This window comes from Macaca thibetana, chromosome 5 (genome assembly GCF_024542745.1).
Source record: "Macaca thibetana thibetana isolate TM-01 chromosome 5, ASM2454274v1, whole genome shotgun sequence".
Taxonomy (NCBI): domain Eukaryota; kingdom Metazoa; phylum Chordata; class Mammalia; order Primates; family Cercopithecidae; genus Macaca; species Macaca thibetana.
Window position 1 is genome coordinate 70,795,685 of NC_065582.1, and position 22,261 is coordinate 70,817,945.

Consider the following 22,261-nt stretch of genomic DNA (forward strand, 5'->3'; position numbering starts at 1 on the left):
CTCTTTCTCTCTTTCTCTCTTTCTCTCTTTCTCTCTTTCTCTCTTTCTTTCTCTTTCTTTCTTTCTTTCTTTCTTTCTTTCTTTCTTTCTTTCTTTCTTTCTTTCTTTCTTTCTTTCTTTCTTTCTTTCTTTCTTTCTTTCTCTCTCTCTCTCTCTCTCTCTCTCTCTCTCTCTCTCTCTCTCTCTTTCTTTCTTTTTTAATTTTTTTGAGACAGGATCTCTCTCTGTCACCTGGGCTGGAGTGCAGTGGCACAATCTCAGCTCAGTGCAACCTCTGCCTCCTAGGTTCAAACGATTCTCCTGCCTCAACCTGCCGAGTACCTGAGATTATAGGTGTGCACCACCATGCCCGGCTAATTTTTTGTATTTTTAATCGAAATAGGGTTTTGCCATGTTGCCCAGGCTGGTCTCAAACTCCTGACCTCAAGTGATCCACTCATTTCAGCCTCCCAAAGTGGGACATGCCTGAGATTACAGGCATGAGCTACCATGCCGGACATATTTGTTTCTTTACAGAAATCCAGGGCAAAAGGAAAGAACAATTCATAGTAATGTGATCCCTCCTTTAAAAAATAAACCGGTGGCCAGAGTTACATATCTAGTTGCATCGGGAAAAATCAGGAAATTGGTGTCTCCGTGGTGAAGAGTTGATTGAAGCCAGGTTGAAGGGGCAAGGTGGGGACCTCAGGTGAGCCAGGGCTGGGCGTGGATGTTCCAGTGGCTCAGATGTCAGAGAGCAGGAAACATGATACCTGGGCCTTGGTTTTATGAAACTTGCAAATTAATACTAAAGAATCATTCTAGGTCCGGGAGCGGTGGCTCACGCCTGTAATCCCAGCACTTTGGGAGGCCAAGGCAGGCGGATCACCTGAGGTCGGGAGTTCGAGACCAGCCTGACCAACGTGGAGAAACCCCTGTGTCTGCTAAAAATACAAAAGTAGCCAGGCATGGTGGCGCATGCCTGTAATCCCAGCTACTTGGGAGACTGAAGCAGGAGAATCGCTTGAACCCGGGAGGCGGAGGTTGCATTGAGCTGAGATCGCGCCATTACACTCCAGCCTGGGCAGCAAGAGCGAAACTCTGTCTTAAAAAAAAAAAAAAAAAAAAAAAAAGAATCATTCTGGCTATGGGAATACACTGAATCAGCCCAGGGAGCTGGTCTCATTATGAGCATTTAGAATCACCTTGGGACTTGTTAAAATGCAGATTCCTAGACTAGCCCAGGCTCTGAGTAATTCTCAGATCTGGATTGGGAATGGAACATGCATTTCTATTGAGCAGTCAGATTGATTTGGATGTGAAAACTCTGTCACAGTCAGGCAGAACACATGGAAGGGCATTAGAACCCACCTAAAATGTATAGTGGTAGGTGATGATATAGACTAACTGAGCCCACCATTCTGTGACTTAACCCTGTTAGGCTTTAGGAGCAGGTGTAAGGCATGCCAATGGTAACTTTTTGTGTGGTTTTAGAAATGGCACTTCTGGTTTTTCCTTTAACCAGTGTAGGATAATAATAACCTAGTTCACCGGAATATGGTTATTTTATTTTTATTTTTAGAGACAAAGTGCAGTGATGCCATCTCAGCTCACTGCAACCTCTGTCTCCCAGGATCAAGCAATTCTCCCACCTCAGCCTCTGAAGTAGCTGGGACTACAGTCCAGCTAATTTTTTTTTTTTTTAATTGTTTGTAGAGATGGAGTTTTGCCATGTTGCCCAGGCTGGTCTCCAACTCTTGGGCTCAAGTGATTCTCCCGCCTTGGCCTCCCAGAGTACTGGAATTACAGGCATGAGCTACCATGACTGGCCAGAATATGGTTATTAATTGAATTTGAGCTAGGTTATTTTTGCATTTCTGCAGGAAGAATTAACAGGCAACTAATTTCCCCCAACAATAGCTTGTGACCCAGCATGGTGGCTCATGCCTGAAATCGCAGCACTTTAGGAGGCTGAGGCAAGAGGATCACTTCAGGCCAGGAGATAGAGGCTGCAGTGATCTATAGTCATGACACTGCACCCCATTCTGGGCAACAGAGGAAGACCCTGTCTCTAAAACAAAAACAAAACAAACGCAATAAAACACAATAGCTTGCAATAACTTAGTGTTTCCTGCCTAGGAGGGGCAGTCACTTTTCTAGTCTCTGGTTGGCATGGCAGATGGGGCAACTTGCTTGACGCTGTGCTGCTAACCTCCCTTTTTACAAACCAACCATAGGTGGCTGATGATTGAGAGGTAAAACAGATTAAATAAATGAGAAAGTTTTAATCATTGAGATTTTGGAGGAGAGGATGAATCACAGATCTGACTTTTTGTCTTGTCATGCTCATCTGTTCATGTGCACCTACCCACCCAAAATCTCTTGATTTAGAGATAGAGGACATGTGGGCCAAGTACTATTGTTTACAGGCTGTACTCATTGAACTCCATCTGTTGTTTGTAGTGAATGTTAATTAAAAAGTTAGCTAGCTGAAAGCTGTCCCCCATCCCTTTTAAGTGCTACATCTTGGTTCTATGTAGCAGGTGCTGAAAAACATTTATTAGCTATACCAGATTTGATACATTTCCTGGTTGATTTTAAATATTGAGCTCAATCTGCTTTTCAGACTAAGGCAGATGTCAAATACTTAGATTAGATTAGTTAGGAATCGCAGTGATTCTTAACTAGTGTGAAGTTTTTTTGTTTTGTTTTGTTTTTTTTGAGAAGAAAATAAGATATCCCGTTACTATTGCCTTTTATGAGCTATTGTCCAGGGGTGTATATATGCTTATGTGGTCACTGTCTGTGTGTGTGTGTGTGTGTGTGTGTGTGTGTGCATGTGTGCATGTGCATATGTGCGCCTATGTGTTAAGACACCAGTCCCCAACCTTTTTGGCACCAGACACCAGTTTTGTGGAAGGCAGTTTTTCCGTGGACCTGGGGGATGGTTCCATCAGGCATTAGATTCTCATAAGGAGCATGCAACCTAGATCCCTCACATGAACAGTTCACAATAGAGTTCCAGCTCCTAGGAGAATCTAATGCTGCTGCTGATCTGATAGGAGGCAGAGCTCAGGTGGTAATGTGAGCCATGGGGAGCTGCTGTAAATACAGATAAAGCTTCGCTTGCTCACCTCGCGGTCACCTCCTGCTGGGCAGCCCAGTTCCTAACAGGCCAGGTACAGGTACAGGTCCGTGGCCTGGGGGTTGGGGACCCTTGTGATAAGATGACCTATGTAAAAGTAATTTGGTTTATAACTGAAGGGAAACTGAAATATCCAGTAATAAGGTACTACTCGTAGGTACCTGCATTTGATGGATATTATGCAGCTACTAAAGTAATTATTGTAAATATTATACATATAAATATAATAGGAAAGTGTTTATGATAATGTTTAGGGGAAACAAGGGTGCAAAATTTATATATAATACATTATGACTGTGAAAATAAAGATGCTTTTGGAAGATTTGGAAAAAATATGATAATTATGAATTTGGGTATGGATGTGGCTTGGATCAATTTGGGTGGTTTTGATAGCAAAGAATAGAAAACTGAAACAATAAGGAGGCTTATTGTTCCTATTAAAAGAAGTCCATATGATGGGCAAGCTCCAGCATGGTACACTTCTGTTCCTCTGCTACTTTCTTGGCTCCTTTATCCTCTTAAGAAGCGTGGCCTTTATTCTTAGGCTGGTGGTTATTCCAGGCTTCACTTAGAGATAGAACAACCTGCAGAAGAAAGAGAAAGCCCCTCTGCAGGAATGTCCTTTTGAAACAATAAGGAAACCTTTCTGGAATTTCCCCCACAGACTTCCACGTTTTATTTGCCCAGACTGGATCATATGTTCCTTCCTGACACTCTTTGCAAAGAAATGTACAATTACCATGATTACATAGATTAGTTAGCTTAACCTCTGAATCATCTGGGGATTCAACTGGCAAGGAAGAAACAAGGTAGTTGTTGATCAGAACCAAAAAGGTTGCTAAGGAGTATGGTTGGGACTTGTCCTTATATTTGGGAAACTTAATGCAATTAAAAACTAACAATAAGTAATTTATAAAATGCTGTGAAATGCTACATTAATTTTTTTTAGTCATATCTGGATGAATAACATTTAGACTGGTTTGGTTGACAAAGCGTATTTCCTTATCTTAAGATGCTATTTGTAGGCAAATATTATGACACATTTATTTCTGAAACAAATAATTCCATAACTGATGAGAATGCTGAAGTTAGTTCATTTACTAAGTAAACATGATTATATGATTTAATTCTAATTTTGGAGGTTTTTTTTCCCCCTTGAATTAAACTTTAAAGAAAGCAGTCCTTTGAAATCTCTTCTCCTTAGCTGCATGGTAAATAGGCAATATATGAACAATTGATTTAGACTGATGTCTACGTGGTTGGTCTGCTGTCATTAGAAACTAAATAAATGTTTATTTTTGCCTCTTTAGCATCCTCCTTTTCCAGGGCAGTCTCCTCTTCCCCTCCTCCTCCTCCTTACAAATCAGTGCAACAATATTAATAAAAAATTTATTGTATGCAAAACACTAAAGTAATGATATTTACCCTCCTACGAGCCACACATGCACATTTCGCCTCAGTACTTTTTATTAGGATCAGCAGAGGGGATACAAAGTATAATGCTGATTCTTCTAACAGGGTAAGGATAGGTTTCATTTATTCATTAAACATTTACTGTGTTCACACTAGGGGCGGCATTTATAAAGATGAATCAGAAATTCACCTTTGTTCTCTGGTTGAGGACAGCCATTTTCTGGGTGAGGTGTCAGAAGAATAATAAGCATTTTCATTACCTTCTCTGTGGTTCATGATCTGGGAGACAAGAAGATTATTGTTTGGCTTCAATTTCATCACTCAGTGCTATACAATAAAATGGTAACACCTATACCATTTGTTTATGTGTAGATGGTCTGGGAACACACAATTTGTGAAACCTTCTGTTGGGGTTATCTGCATGTATTGTTAGCCTACTATAACTTAACGATGGACAGAGTCATCTTTTTTGTTTGATATCGTATGATGTTTTAAACTAAGGAATAATTTATAAGATTTATAAATTTCTAATAAGCACAATGTAAATGGGTAGAATTGCTAATTCAGAGGATGCACTCTCATTTTGAACTATATGAACTGATTTTTTTCTCAGCATTTAAGTTGTCTACATGAATAATAAATGAGCAATTAATATGAATTATAAATGTGAACTAATGGAGGCAAATACAGCTCAGTTGGATCTAGGTTCAGGCGAATGCCTTGTTTGTTAAAAATGATTTGATTTCATTTAGACCTGGGAGGACTTGAATAAAATATACTATTTAGCAAAGATATAGCAGGTTTAATTAATGGATAAATATAATTATAGATGAAAATGGTATAACTTAGTACTGTTGAATATGGTGAAGAAAGAAAATAACATAAAAATTAACCTAGCATCCCCTACTGTACTTGAAAAATTCAACCAAGAGCCCCTCAATTCAGTTGTTTTCAGATACTGTAATTTTTTGGATATACTTTATAATTGATAGAGAATGGTCATTTAGTATATTTTTATAGTGTTGCATTTGGTATGAGACATAGTTTTATGTTTAACTTAATGTCAAATATGTGTACTAAATTGTTCAACATGTAATGGTTTTTTTCTTTTCTTTCAAATAGGTCATAAATTGAAATTTCTGTATCACTCACAGCTTTAAGTATACTTTTTGTCAAGGATCTGAACACTAGCTGCACGTTGCTGGCATGCTTTCTTTCTATTCCACTAGAACAATAGAAATGACTAAAATTAATTATTTTATGCATCTGTAGAGTTCAGTAATAGACAAGAAAGGATTTGTGTGAAAACATGAAGTTTTTTTACTCTTTTATCAAACTGTGATTTTTTTAAAAAGATTTAAAAAATATTTGTTACTAATTTTATTCAGAAAACACTGTTGGGGTGGGTCTTTGTTTTACTGTATTTTCTTCCATTTAAATTAAGTAATGCTATTTTATAAGTACATTTTAATGAGGGGTTAACTTAATAGGCAGGCATGCATCTTTGTTTTTCCCCCCACAGGGTCTTGCTTTGTTGTTCAGGCTGGAGTATAGTGGCATAGTCATAGCTCACTGTAACCTTGAATGCCTGAGCTCAAGTGATCATTTGCCTCAGCCTCCTAAGTAGCTGGGATTACAGGTCCGGGTCACCACGTCCAGCTAATTTTAAAATTTTTTGTAGAGGTGGGGTCTTGCTATGCTATCCAGGCTAAACAGGGATATCTTTTCATTTGCTTTATTTTGGAATAAGCTGGGTATATAGAATGAAGATAGTTGATCCATTTGGTTCCTTTTCTCCTATTTCTTTTAGGTTTTCTTCACGTATGGAGTATGGAAAGGAAGGTTGTTTTGTTTTTATTTTTGTTTTTTGTTTTTTGAGACAGAATCTTGCTCTGTCACCTAGACTGGAATGCAGTAGCACAATTATAGCTCCCTGCTGTCTTGAACTCCTGGGTACAAGCAATTCTTCCGCCTTAGTATCCTGAGTAGCTGGGACTACACACATGGGCCACCAAGCCTGGCTAATTTTTAAGTTTTTTTTTTTTTGTAAAGACAGTGTCTCACTCTGTTGTCTAGACTGATCCCTAATCCCAGGGCTCAAACAGTCCTCTTGCCTTGGCCTCCCCAAGTGCTGGGATTACAGGTGTGAGCCACTGTGCCTTGCCTTAGTCTTAAATCTAGAGCTCAGAAATCAATGAGACTTGCGAAGGGAACTTTTATCCAGTCAGCTGTTTTTTAGTCTACCTGTATTGACTGAGACTCATAAGATGGTTAAAGAGAACTCTTCTTGAATGTCTGTCCCTCCATTTGGGGAATTCCTGTTTTCTAGTGAAGTTGTCCATCAAGCAAATTTCTGTTACATGAATCTTTTATGGTTTCTTTCCTTTATAAAACTGTTGACCTATGTACTTAGAAGGAAATCAGTTGTAAACTATTTTACTGTAAATGTTTAACAGTTAAACATTTTTGTCAAGGAATTAAGATAGTAGAATTCTGAACATTATCGTACACTGGAACATTTTGCCTTTAAATAGTTATAACACCAGCAGACGGTTGACCTTTTTCTTTTTTGGTAGCAGTTCATTTCAGGAACTCTGGGGCCTCCACTCCATGACATGCCATCACGCATAGTGGTACAATTCCAGACTTTCTTCCTTTACTAGTTTGGTCTGCATGTTTATAATGCCTAATATAATTGACCTACTGTGCTTGAGACTTTAAATTATTATTATTAACGCATTTTAAAGATAGAAGTATGTAGAATAGAATATTTTCTGTGCACGTGGCACTTGAGAGACTTTAAGACAGTGCAACCCTAGATCACACACACTGGGATGTGGTTCAGGAACGCGAGCTCTGACTCTAATGAGTATCGAAGAATGCTTGGTTGCTGGAGTGGAATGTGGGTGGAAGGTGAGGGACCAATTCTTGATAATAAAAAATTGGACAATTGAATAATACTTGCCAAACAAAGAATTTCATCTACAATTTATGCAAATCACTTTATTGTTAGGTACAGCAATAGAAATTAGTTCACTTAGTTGGCTTTGAGCTTCGCGGATTTCTTTGAGCTAAGGTTATTTCCCTTTCTCCATGGTGTAATTGCGTACCTATACATTTGTGCAAATGTATACACACACACACATTCATAGTCTTCCCACAACTTTGTACAGCTGTGGGACAAATCAGCTTCTACTGGAGGATCAGCCTCAACTATAGGAGCACCAGAAAGGCACTTCTTTCCTGTTCCACAGTGTAAAGAAACTTCAGGCTACTTTATGCTTCTCTGCCTAGTTGGCTTATTTCTATACAACATGTGGTGGATTCGTTGCTGTATTTTCAGTAGGATGGTGAACACTAACATCGTATAATGCATAAAGTAATATCTGAAGTTTTGAAAGGTGCTTATTGTATTTCAGGGTCTTTGCTTAAGTTTGGAGATAGAAGGTCAGTAACGAGGGCAGGGAACTAGGAGATAGTTGATCATGGCTCTGTAACTGCTCAGTTGCTTTGGTCTGTAGCTTCTTCATCCATAAGTAGAAGGAAATAAGTTATAGGTTGTTTTGTTGTTGTTGTTGTTGTTGTTTGTTTGCTTTTGAGACGGAGTTTTGCTCTTGTTGCCCAGGCGGGAATGCAGTGGTGAGATCTCGGCTCGTCGCAACCTCAGCCTCCCGGGTTCAAGCAATTTTCCTGCTTCAGCCTCCCAAGTAGCTGGAATTACAGGCATGTGCCACCACGCCCAGCTAATTTTGTATTTTTAGTAGAGACCGGGTTTCTCCATGTTGGTCAGGCTTGTCTTGAACTCCCGACCCAGGTGATCCACCTGCCTCGGCCTCCCAAAGTGCTGGGATTGCAGGTGTGAGCGATGGCGTCCAGCTATATATTACAGTTTTTAAGATTTTGACCACCTCAGCTGTTCTAAGAGAATAAATGCTGCAAGAACAAAATAAAGGCAAAAAACAAATGAAAGCTACTGCTTAGCTTAAATGTATATAGAGTTGGGTCTCAGAAAATGATATCCCCAAACGGAGGCCTCAGAAGTAGTCTCAGAAACAAGTTTTCCTTTGATCTTTTCCTACTTTCCTGTCACTGGAGCTTCCTTTTCCCCTGAGGTTAGTCACAGAAACTAGAATTCCTCTTTCCCAAGGTGGGCCATAGACACCAGAATGCCTTGTTTCCACAGTCAGCCATAAAGCCTAAAAATATTACTCAACTCCCCTCGTGCGCCAGTTTTCTGTGTAAAGACTGGCCTTAAAAATTTATCTGACCTACCGTGTTTGATTACATGTCATAAGACCCCCCATTCCAGAGAGGGTTCTTCATACCCAGAAAAAAACAAAACAAAACTCAAAGAGGCCAAGAAAAATCTAAACTGATAAGCATTACTGGGTTTCCCCACTCAGTCTATTAAGATTAGATCCTACCTGTTTTGTCCAATCATATTTCTACATGGCTGTCCACACTTTGTTAAACCTAAACATAAAAATGGGCAATATCCTCTATAGTTTTGGGTCCTCGTTCTAAAGGCTCCCACGTCACGTAAAACCATGATCAAATAAATGTATACGCCTTTTATCCTAATAATATGCCTCTTGTCAGTGAACCTTCAGAAGGCAAAGAGAAAGCTCTCTTGGCTCCTATAGTAGAATGAATCGTGTGTTCAAACTTTTAGTCTTTTAGAGCATATTTGAATAAATAATTATTAGAAGAACTGAGCTTTATAGAATGATATAAATACTCATTCTGAGCCCTAGGTAGATGGTTTCCTCAGAATAGACATTTTTATGGCCCTTAGGAAAGGGCACTTTTCTAAGTGGAGGGCACTGTTAGGAAGGTGTGCGTTAGGACTGGCTGTGCCTCGAGTGGAATCTGACATAGAATTCATTAGTCATTGACATGCAAATTGCCTTTTAAGAATTGCAAATATTTGTATTCATTTGTTAAAGGAAAATTGGATGAGCACTGCACATTTCTTGCCATATAGCAGATACTGCTAAATGAATCCAGGCTTTCACAGTGTGCTTGGAGCGTTAGAGAAAATGATGGTGCAGCTGATAGTTGACCTGGAAACTATTTCCAGCTCTATCATTGCCATTATATTGTTATGGTCATAATTATACTTTACTCAGGATTTTCTTCTTCTCACCTCTAAGTGCCTCAATCATTTAGATTCTGTGTGTACATCATTTCTTCTTGATAGCTTTTTGATGTAGGCACTATTTTAAATCTTATGATCACTTGATGTGCATATGTGCATAAGTACACATTTCCTTTGTTTTCATTACTGGAACTATCTTCCAGCCCTTCTGACATGAGTAACTTCGTGATTAAGGGGAGGAATTAGTAAAGAAATAATAGATTAAATAGCAATTCAAATAAAGTTTGCTTGAGGTCAACAAATTAATTCTTTGACTAAAATAAACTGCTGACATTTGTGATGTGCATAATATTACGTGGACCTCTGTAGAAGAAGTTTTGTGATATAAAAAACCATTCAAGATCTGTTGAACTCTTCAGAAATACTGCCTTAAAAATATTCTGTAGTTCATACTTCACTGAGCTAGGCAGGTCTTCCTCTTGCTTAGTGTGAATTAAAGAGCTTTAGAATATATGAATGAGTTTTAGATGATTTGTCATATGAATGACCCATGCCCTGTTCATTCCTGAATAGTCAGGATTTGGCAGTACTGTACAATATTTGCCTCCATTTATTATTGCCTTTTGTTTGAATTAAATGAGACTTTGTTTTTGTCATGAGAAATATAATATGTTTTTCTTAAATGCTTACATTTTTAAAGGATGATGATGTGGAAAATAATAGTGGTGGATGACTAAGCCTGTACAAATGAAATGAATGGGCACTTTGTGAATCTAATATTTTTGGAAGTTATTATGAAGCCATACATAGTAACTTTGAAATATGCAAATTATGCTAGATTTTTGGGATAGGATTGATTTTTAAAATTAATTCCTTAATTTTCTTACCTATGAAATAAAGACCACTGTAGGTGATTTTAAACAGAATTTTATGCAATTCTTAAGTTGTCTGAGGTTAATTCTGTCTCTGCTCAGTTGTCCCACTTGCTGCATCCCAGTGCCTGCTCCAACACCAGTTCCAATGAGAAGAGGAATATAGGGCCTTGAACCACACTTAAGGGATAAGACCAAAGTGTTATCTTTCCCAGGGCTGCTTGAGTTTAAATCTTGGCTCTTTTAAAGACTGAAAAGAATGACTTAAATTGTGGACTTTGGGACAGCTCTTTGGGTGTGGTATATTAGAGGAGGTGAGTTTCCAGGGGGCATTCAATTATACATACTACCTAACGGCTATTTTTCCAAGAGTAGCATTAGGCAATATTTTCAAAATGAACATCTTCTTGAAATTATGGACATAATCTTCAGAATTTTAATGAGTACTACTGAAAGTTAAAAGCGGAAAACACATTTTATTTTTCTTTGGTGGATGAAAAATCAAATGGAAGATATAACACAGCTAATTACAGCTAATTCATATGCAGAACATTTAATTTTGTTTCTGTGTTTCTTATTGATGACCTCATGAGAAGAGGAAAGTAATAAATGATAAAAACTTCATATGTGATGTAATCTAGTATTTGAAATACAAGATCTGATATTAGTCATACTCTTCCTCTTTTTCCCCTTTGAAAATTACAGTGGTTGCTTCTTGATGAAGAGATAATGGAATAAAGAAAAAAATTATAATAGGACTGTCTGCTTGCCTAGATAAAAAAGAAAATATAATTAGCATTAACATCAGGATGTTAATTACAAAAAAAGAAGGAACTTGCTAAATCCTCACTTAAAGGAAGAAACACATGCCACACACAGTGGAGGCCAAATTATTCTGCCTGGATCCCTTACTACTTAAGTTTAAAAATCATGTTAACCCAGGACTGGCTCAATATGTTCAAATGATTATTTTACTATTAAAGGATTTTGGAATTCTTTTCCACTTTAGGATCAGTACGACTTCGTGGCGGCAAAAATGAGTTTGAAGGCACAGTGGAAGTATATGCAAGTGGAGCTTGGGGCACTGTCTGTAGCAGCCACTGGGATGATTCTGATGCATCAGTCATTTGTCACCAGCTGCAGCTGGGGTGAGTGCACCCATCCCTGACCAAATCAGTCTGCTAGTATCTGAGAATAATGCTGGGTGCCGGTCATTGCTTTGTAAAGCTTGTATCTTCGTTTCTTACTGTCACTTTCCTCATTCTCACTTTTCACAAAAGAGCTATAAAGAAAGGGCCCCCAAATGGAAGAAATGAATTCTGTCACATGCAAATGTACTTCACATATTACTACCTGGGGTTGAACTAGGAAATGGGCAAATACCAAGTGGGCAAATGTAAAAGCATCTTTTGGTCTTTGTCTTTAACAAAATACAGAGGCATTTGAAGCAAGTTTTGCCTTTACAAATTCCAAGGATTTAATTCTAAAAATTATAATTTCTTAGAATTATAATGAATTAATTATAATTATTTTAATTACTAATTATAGTTAATTAATTAGCACAGCCTTAGCTGGTTGTTGACATTGGATTTTAGCTTTCTGCTTTTATCCACCCACAAGTTCCATTTGTGTGTGAAAGGGGCAATGCTTAACTGTGCCCTTGTCCTTGATGGGGAAGTGGTGATGTCCCCAGGCCTTAGGTTTTGGTGCTGAGGAGGTCCTGTAGAAGATGGCAGCTTCTGTCAGCTCTGGCAGTGTCCTGCTGTCCTGAACAGCTGCCAGCCTGGGAACTGGCTCCACTGTAACCCTAGGCACTGTCTTTAAAACAAGTCAGTATATTTTGAATTCATCAGTCCCAGCATTTTTATACCTTGTGCCATAGAGTTTCACCAGGAGCAGAAGGCTTCTTTTTGGGAAAACAGGTTTTTTGTTTTTCTTATTCTTTTGTTTTTGTGTCTCCTTTATATTTTCTAAGCACACTTAACTTATGCTTTTTCTTGGCCTTTATCACCAGAGATCTTTAGAAAGCATGGAAAATATTTTATTATAAAAAAATACAGTCTAAAAGACTGAAAAAAAAAGTTTGCAGTTTGCAAGTATTTTGCATTAATAATCAGAGTGGTAATATGATGACACAAAATGAAGAAGTAGAACTTTAATTTACTAGATTTCTCATGTCTTCCCACTAGGAAGGTAAGGAATGAGTATTGGGTAGAGGCAAGGCTTGAAGGCCTAAATTTTGCTTAGGCTTTTGGTGCTGTTAGAGCAATAAATAGGGTTACCATAGTAAATTAAAGTTAATTAATTATTTTGATGAGTTGATATAAATCAGGATGAAAGAAGGAGTAAGGCCAGAGCCTATAAAGTGTTATGGTGCTTGGAAATGTTAATTACTGTTTTTTATCATGAATACTTAGTCTGGCAAACAGACATTGGCAGGTGGGCAGGTCACAAAGAATGTTGATTTCATGCTTTTTCCTTTGAAGGGCAAGAGATGTAATAAATTGGTAGGCTGATGTCAATGTCTTCCTTTATATACATACCTATTTGTGCTTTTATTACCCCAGAAAATCAGAAAGGAATAAAATTTTCTGCGAGATACAAAGAAACAAGAACGCTATAGTGGAAGTGTGAACTACTGTGTGGTTTATTAGTCTTTTGATTGATGAAAGTATGTGAACTATTATTCGACAAACTTCAGATAAGCTGATCCTACTGCTTATATAGTATCATGTCTCAGTAGTCCATTAAAAAAAAAAAAAAAGGAATTGCACAATAAAATCAGAGAAACCCAGCTTTATTGCTGTGAAGACACATTTACATTTTAGATATACCCCAAATGTTTAGTTTGGTTGATGGAATGCTGCAGCATGGAGACAATTGTAGAGATTACCATGTTAATCAGATAAGCATTTCATCTTTTTAAAATTTAATGCCAGTTTGTACACAGCAGAGGTTACTTAAAAAAATATGTGGATTAGATGAGCTAAAAGCAAAGCCCATCTGTATGCTATTATTTTCATTTTTTCTTTTTAAAATACTCTCCTGGTATTAGGAAAGAGATGCATGTTGCTATTTTATTAATTGGTTTCAAAGTCTTGCTAGCAAATACTATATATAGTGTAAGGTTTTAAAAATTATAAATGGATTGCTTCCCGTGATATTATTGTGCTTAAATGTAGTAATAATAATTTTGAAAATGCTTACCTAGAATGTTAGAGTGAGAGAGAATCTTCAAGCATCCAGATTTTTCTTTTGGCACATTAAAAGACAAAGCCTTCGAGTTACTTGCAGCTTGGCATGACTTTTAGCTGAGTCCAGACTGGAGTCCAAGCGTCGCTGAAGCTTGTGACACACCTCTTGCACAAAGCCTTACTTTTATATCTGCAGTACTTGTCCATTTTCTTCTAAATCAGTCATTGATGGTAAAGGCACATAAACTAGTTATTCAAGATTGATGAAAAGAATTCCATAGGTAGGCAACCCACGTTGTGATCTGATGTTTTGATTTCCTGAATTTATGTAATATTTTGTGTTTTTCTTCTTTCTTTCTTCTTTTCTTCCATATTCATCTTTGTTGATTTCTTCCATATTCATCTTTGTTGATTTCTTCCATTTTTTTTCAAATCCAAATGTTTTGATAAAAAATTTTGCCTACATTTGATAAACTTAGTATTGCTCATTGTACTTCCAGAGGAAAAGGAATAGCAAAACAAACCCCGTTTTCTGGACTGGGCCTTATTCCCATTTATTGGAGCAATGTCCGTTGCCGAGGAGATGAAGAAAATATACTGCTTTGTGAAAAAGACATCTGGCAGGGTGGGGTGTGTCCTCAGAAGATGGCAGCTGCTGTCACGTGTAGCTTTTCCCGTGGTAAGAAAAAGAAAAAAGTTCTGTTGTTCTACTTTCATTATGTTTTAAACATGATTCCACATGATGAAAGTGTCTTAGTTAAATCATTTCCTTAAAGAGTTTAATGACAGAAGTAAGTCTTGAGTCAAAATATTTTACCATCTAATTAGTCTTCAATATGAGTACAGTTAATTTGAATTCCATATGATTTTCCAATAGTATTTCATTTTTAACATATTTTCTATTTTATATAATTTGCGTAAATATTATATACTCTATATGTAATATATATACAGTATAATACATTGTATATGAAACACATATTTTAGTTGTGGAAAATTATGATGGAATCAAGACGGAAGATAATCATGAAAGCAAATATAGAATACAGCAAATACAACAAAATATTTTCACTTTGTGTAATGCAATATAATCATGCCTTCAGTGTTCTTAGGGCTGTAGAGAGCACCTTCCCTAAAAATGGGTTGTTGGCTTGAATGAGGGCTTCTTCCAAGCTCCATAGAGTAGGTATGTGGTAATTGTCAGTATGGGTTCGGTATACAGATATGTCTATGTTCGTGGAAGTAGAGGAAGGAACAACTGCCTTTAAGATGGTGAAAGAGTTTTCTGGGTACCATGGTATATTTTAATGAATGATCACAACCTGAAGCTACCATACTCTCACAGTATCCCTTTTTGCATTTTCCTTGGTGATAGCAGCATGACCAGATATCCCAGGACTTGGAATGGTAGCAGTCAGCCCAGGACAGTGGTTTTTGTTTGAGTACAAGTATCAGGGGGAGGAATAAGGAAACTCCTACCACAAAACAGAGAGACCCAGTTTGGAGTAATTCCTCTGGATTGACTAGAAGAGCCAGTGGAGGGATATAGTCCAGATGTATGCTCTGAGAACTGTAATCCTTTTTTTGGTTGGGAGAGGCGTGTGTTAAACCTTGATGTCTTGTAAGTTTTCCCTTTTCTTCTTTTGGTTCTCTACCTTTAGGTAATGCTACTTTTGCTAAATCCAATGCTGCTTCAAGGATGATGTGACTTGGGCCCAATAATTTATTGCTCTTTGTAGATTATTGGTTTTACTCTATGCTCAACCTGATTGATAAAATATTTTTCAAGTAGTAAAGTAAAAAATTTTAAAAACAATAATAATTTTTTTCAGGATGTGTATCTACATTTTTTACTCCTTCCACCTTCCATAATCTATACATCTGTTTACATTCTATTTGCAAAGATAATTTTATGGTCATTTATAAACATATGTAAAATATAGAAAGTTATGACAAATTGGAAGTGAGAATTTAAAAAGATTCTCTCATGGTAGGTTAAATGAGAATGTGGAGTTGTATAGCTGAAGTCAGCAAACATAGAGTTCACCTTAAGGGATAGTGATAGATCTTTGGTATACATCCCTTAAATTTGGGAGTTACACTTAGCATCTTGTCATTCTGTACTTGTAGCTCTTCCAACATTTACAAAGTAGAAGATTGCTTACAAGTTGGATACAGAAAATAGCAGTAATCTAAATGAAAACATGTGGGGAGTTTAATTATCTCTAAGCTAAACATGAGTCCATTGGTTTACTGAATTTTCTTTCAAATGATTTTTGCGTTTGTTGGAAGGATAGGGCTGTTAACTAAATCTTGTCCTTGTGCTTTTCTGTATTTTTTATGTTTTAACAGTTATACAAAAAGAAAAAGAAACCACATTTTAAAATAAAACACAACATAGAAAAATGAAAGGTGGTATGTCTTAAAGTCTAGGTTCTAGATGGTTTTACATTTTCTCTTAAAAATTTTTGTTTTTTTGTTTTCTCCAAGTGTACCAGGTGGGGAAAATATATTAAGAAATGTATACATGTTTTTCTATATTTTTTTCTGTATTTTGCAAACTTTTAAAGGAAAAATAAACATCATAATTTGTGAGAATTATATTACCATCTTTCAGCCATGTATATTAAACCTGTCTTTATCCATTAACAAATTGTAAGTGCTAGTTAACTTATACAAGTAAACAGCATATGCAGATAGTCACTAATCTAAATTTCTGCTACAAAACTCAAATGTGAGTGCTTGCTTTGGCAGCACATGTGCAAAACTCAAATATGATATTTGAATTTAAGTGTGAATATCCAAATGCTGTTTACTGACTGCTACACTGTGGAAAATTAGAAACATATTTCATACAGATAAATGATTAGTGTTTGGCAAAAAGTACAACTAGACTTCATAATAGGGAACCAGCCTGTTTATTTTTATCATATTACATCCTTTATTCTAGTAAAATTAGACTGCCTTACTCTTTGCCAGACACATTCAGCTTTGTGCTTCTTTCTTTTGTTCATAATGTTCACGTGGCCTGAACACGCTTCCCTTATCTCTGACTTCCAAATCTCATCTATCTTGGCCCTCTTAAAAAAACAGCTTTTTCACAAGTGATTCCCTAAGTACCCCCAACAATAAGTAAGGTCCTTTGCTTCTGAACCACTGTAGGGTTTTTTGATAATCTCTTGTCTGTACTCGGTTTATCTATGCCCTCAGGCAGTAAATTTCTTGAGGGCAGGGTCTGTTTAGTGTCCCTTCTAGTGCCCTGCAGCACTGATCACAGCATCTTATACAAGGAGTATGTCTGATACCTGTTTGTTAATCAGAAATTAATGAGTGGATGTTGCCAATTATTTTTTCGTGTTTGGGGTATCTTTTCTAGGTTTATTAACATTGCTTGTCAGTTGAGGCAGTCAATAAATAATTATTATATGCCTCTATATACTAGGTGCCTGAAATAGGTGAAAAGGAACACAGTATTTCTGTCCTCATTCTAGCCAAGAGGAGAGAGACAATTGACATGTAAAGAGTAAATCAGCGACAATTTTAGATAAAAGTAAATACTCTCAGGAAGACACAATTAGGCAATGTAATAGGAAGTCCCTTAGTGTGCTGTCTTAGCCAGGGCGGAGACGAGACAGAGAAGTTCACAGTCTGACAAGGGCTAGATCAGGGCATTGTAGATTATGAGAATGTAGTCACATTTGGTGGTCCTTATCAGCGAAAATGGATATGAACTGATTCATGCCCAAATGAAGTTTCAATATTGTTCTGTTGAGGTACTGGCCATGATGTCCAGTAACTTGTTATAATGAATTAGATGTTAACTTTGACCCGATTTCTACAAATACATAAATAATTCTATACCGAAAAGAAGTATTTTATAGACATAAGTGTCATTCTCAATAATGACATATTGGTAATGTTCAAGTTACTGTAAATAAAAAAATATCAATGCCACCACCATAATACCATAAAAATCAAACACGTTTCCAGTAACGTGCAGCTTTTGAGTGTGCCTTTTCTGGTTTCTGAGGTTGTTGGGGAAAAGTACATTTAAACACATTTCCTCCTGAGAATTATTTGTATTCATATAATTCAATTTGGGATACTTTAATTGATCAAGATATATATATCTCTCCATATCACTGGTGTGGCTTAGTAAACATTAATTATTGAGAATGGCAAAAAATATAGAATGTATACCTAATCTTATCAATCAGTGCAAATGCATAGGTTTTGCTGATTTTTAATTTCACATTGCACAGGCCCAGCGTTCCCCATCATTCGCCTGGTTGGAGGCAGCAGTGTGCATGAAGGCCGGGTGGAGCTCTACCATGCTGGCCAGTGGGGAACCGTCTGTGATGACCAATGGGATGATGCTGATGCAGAGGTGATCTGCAGGCAGCTAGGCCTCAGGTTTGTTTTTACTACTTTTGTTTTGCTTAAACTTTTGAATCTATTATTTCCATACCCAAAGGCAGGTGCTGTTTGTTTAAATTGCACATTTCCTTGAACAAATAGAAAAAGTTACCTTTTGATCTTTGTAGTAGGGCTGTAGGCTTCCAGAAGAGCAGTTACATGTACTCTGTAGGTTTAACCTGCTTGTATCTGAATTAGGCTGATTTTATGTCACTAAGAATCTAAGCTTTACTACTTCTCATTAGTGGTCTTTATGTTACTCCCAGGTAGTAACCAGCGCTGTAAACTATAGTGACATAATCAAATTCCATACGATGAAACACTAGTTGTTACCTTGTAACTCAAATTTAACTTCTAGTCCGGAAATATTGTCTAAACTTTTGAACTGCACTTCCTTGTTAGGTATGTGCTTAGAACGAAGGATGTTTATTAATGTACAGAGGAAATAATTCTCCTGTAGGGTTGGAAAGGAATCCGATGTCATGAAAATAGCAGTCTGAAAATCGACATTCCAGGTTGCCTCAGTTGGGATTATTCTGGAATATTATAATATTAGACCTTCTAATCCCTCTGTTTAGTGATTCTGAACATTGGTATAACAAGCCTGAAAGTTTCTGTAAAATTATATTGGAAGATCTTTTAAAAGTTAATCATTTTCTTTAATTTTAAAAATATTTCATTTAGTTAATCATTTACTTCAGAATTTAAAAATATTTCATTTAGCACGGAGGGGCCAATGATGGGAGGCCTGTTCTTCCCTGTCTATTGTGTCCAGTTAACCATAATCCTTGACTGGAGCTTGTTGAACCTTGAACAGTTTTTACGGTTCAATTTTCTTGCAATTTTTTAAAATAATTGGCTCTCTTTTTCAAAACTCTATGTTATACTGAAGTATTTTAAAGTAAAATATAGACATTTTAACACTTTGTCTATAAACACTTCAGCACGCATCTCTTACAAATAAGAACATTGTTCTATGTAGCCAAATTATCATTATCACAACTAATCGTTGGTAATCATTTTTAATATTGTCTAATACTTCATCTTATTCAAATTTTCAGAGTTGCCCCTACAGTGTCCTTGACAGATGGTTTGTCTGAAGCAGAATTTAGTCCAGGACCAATCTGGGTATTATGTTCCTTTAGTCTCTTTTACTCTATAAAGGCCTGGGTTTTTGGTTGTTGCTGGGTTTTTTTGGTTTGGTTTGATTTGGTTTGGTTTTTCCGTAATGCTGACTTGTTGAAGAGCCCAGGCCAGTTGTTTTGGAGAAGGTGCCATCTTCTGAATTTGTCTCATTTTTTTCCTTCTGGTGTCATTTAGTTTACTCCTCTGGTTCTTGTAATTCATAAAATTAGAGTTTAGGTTTAAAGATTGATTAGATCAAAGCAAACATTTTGTCTGGAAATCATCACAGGTGATGTATTCTCATCTTGCATTTCACCAGGAGTCACAAGAAGCTCTAGTTTTCCCCACAAATGAGGCTGAAATTGAGCACTGGTTTAAGTGACATCAGCCTGATCCTTCACTGTAAAGTTAGATATCCCCCTGTAACTGACTATGGGACCTAAATGCTAATTTATAGTTCACATGTGGGACAGGAACAAACTCGACAAATCCTGTGTCAACAGGTTTTGCTATGATTACTGGCATTGTTTACTACGGTATGATCACTTACTTTGGGTTGGTCAGGAATACGGCCTCTTGGTTTCTTTTGAAAAAACTAACAAGTACGTTTTTGAGACAAGATTTTTTAAAAGTGTTTTGACTGGGCGTCAATTTCAAAAGCAATTTTCTCAAAGTTTCCTGATGCTTGCTGTTGGAGTCAGCATAGCATATGATTATGGGCATTCTGGACTCTGAAAAACCTGCATTTAAATCCCACTTTTGGAGTTGAGAAAAGCTACAGAATATCTCTTAGTGGCAGTTTTCTCATCTATAATGTATTTCTTAATTTATACGGTTTTGTGTCTACAAGCAGTTAGCACACATAGTAAGTACCATATACATTGGCTATCAAGGGCGCTCGAATTAGGTACTGTTATATTTTAAAGATGTTGTTAAACATTCACAGTAACCAGCATTTGGTAGTGACAGAACATCAAACACTATTGCTCTATCTGGAACTTCTGTTTAGTTAGCTGTATCTATGAACTTCTATATTTTTAAAACCCTCTAATGTGTATATACATGTGGATTCACTGGCTTATCAGTTACATGTTCAGTGATGTGCTAATTGATTTTCATGTGAGTTATTAAGAAACCTATGTCTTTGCCAAAAATATTAAGAACTTTAAATGTATAGTAACAGCATGTTTAATATTATCAATTACAATATGGATTATTCTAAGTTTAAGGTATAAGGCATTTTTGATTATTAATATATTTCTGTAGGTAAAAGCAAGCTTTTGTTGCTTAGAAAAATGCATAGAACATTTAAGTGACACACTGAATATTAGTTACATTACAATTATTGAAGTGATTCCAAAAATTCATGTTATGGCCAGGTGCAGTGGCTCATGCTTTAGGAGGCCAAGGTGGGAGGATAGGTTGAAGACTAGCCTGGGCACTATAGACAGATCTTGTGTATAGGATGGGCACGGTGGCTCACGCCTGTAATCCCAGCACTTTGCGAGACTGAGGCGGGTGGATCACGAGGTCAGGAGTTTGAGACCAGCCTGTCCAACATGGTGAAACCCCATCTCTACTAAAAATATAAAAATTAGCTGGGTGTGGTGGTGGGCACCTATAATCCCAGCTACTCAGGAGGCTGAGGCAGGAGAATTGCTTGAACCCAGGAGGCAGAGGTTGCAGTGAGCTGAGATCGCACCTCTGTACTCCAGCCTGGGCAACAGAGCAAGACTCCGTTTCAAAAAAAAAACACAAAAACAAAAAAAGAAAAAATTAGCCAGGTGTGGTGGAGCACAACTGTAGTCCCGACCACTAGGAAGGCTGAGGTGGGAGAATTACTTGAGCCCAGGAGGTTAAGGCTGCTGTGAGCCATAATCACATCACAATACTCCAGCCTGGATGAGACAGCAAGACTCTTTCTAAAATATAAAAATAGAAATTCATGTTGTAATGTAGAGTTCTTTCTTGAGAGACAAATATTTTTTTCACTTAAATAGAAACAGTTTTTAAACAAAGGCCATGTTGACAAGGATAGTCAGTTACATAGAAAGAATGTAGAGATAGAAAGAATCGCAAGGAAGGCCATATTAATGTTGAACACACTCATGGGTTAAGTAAAGTATTAACGCCTTTCTCAAACACTAGCTCATTACTGCTTTTCATATGAGAGGATTCTTTGGAAAAGTGATTAAAATATACAAGCAAAAGTCCTCCACAAGCACTTGTAACAAATAACAATCCAGCTTTATAGAGATTTGTTTTTATTATAAGTACTCTGATGACATTCTTCGTTTACCTTTCTTGTACTTGATTTTATAGTTCTCTCATAAGTTTGCATTAAAGCAGTACTCCACAACTCTTGTTTATAATTTGTTTTGCTCATTTAAAGGCTAAGTACTTTCAGATGAGGATCGTTTTTGAATGGCACAGGGTTGATAGCAGACACATAATTGTTGCTTGTCTCAATTTATGATTCATTCTTAAGCAAATTTCATCTCAGTCTTATCTGCTTTGTTGAATTCCCTCAGGGAAACTACATCATGCTTTTCTGGAGTAGTAGTTACAGTTTCTTTATGAGATGCTGTCATTGTTGACCTTCATCTTTTAATGGTGTCTGTATATTTTGGTAGCTGGCGAGCTTCCTAAATACAAAAGGAATTATTATACTTAAGATACTTAAATTTGATTAACCCCGAACTTGGAGAAAGATGAGCAGCGAGAAAGGAGGCAGCCAGATGTTAGAAAATTAGATAACTTGAGAACGCATATGTACCCAGTGAAGTTTAGTTGGAGACATTTTCATTAAAGTTCCTTTTTATGTGCTTAACATTAAAGCATTTTCCATGTCTTTCAAAACTCTTAAAAGCATAGCTTTGTACTGTGAGATCACATTTTATTTTGTGGATGTGCCATAATTTACATGGGAATTTAAAAATTGTGGATACTTTCTTTCCTTTTAGGGTGCTTTCCTTTTTACATTTTTGCTCTAAAATTATATAGAACCATATTATTGAGT

The 22,261-nt window shown here is 36.9% G+C and overlaps 1 protein-coding gene across 1 annotated transcript in view; it reads left to right on the top strand.

Annotated features, from left to right (window-relative positions):
* PRSS12 (serine protease 12) overlaps positions 1-22,261 on the top strand; it is a 75,155-nt gene that overhangs the window by 4,152 nt on the left and 48,742 nt on the right. The window contains exons 2-4 of the mRNA XM_050792347.1: positions 11,517-11,655; positions 14,202-14,380; positions 17,964-18,114. Of these exons, the coding sequence (XP_050648304.1) occupies positions 11,517-11,655; positions 14,202-14,380; positions 17,964-18,114 (469 nt within the window). The remainder of the gene's footprint in view (positions 1-11,516; positions 11,656-14,201; positions 14,381-17,963; positions 18,115-22,261) is intronic.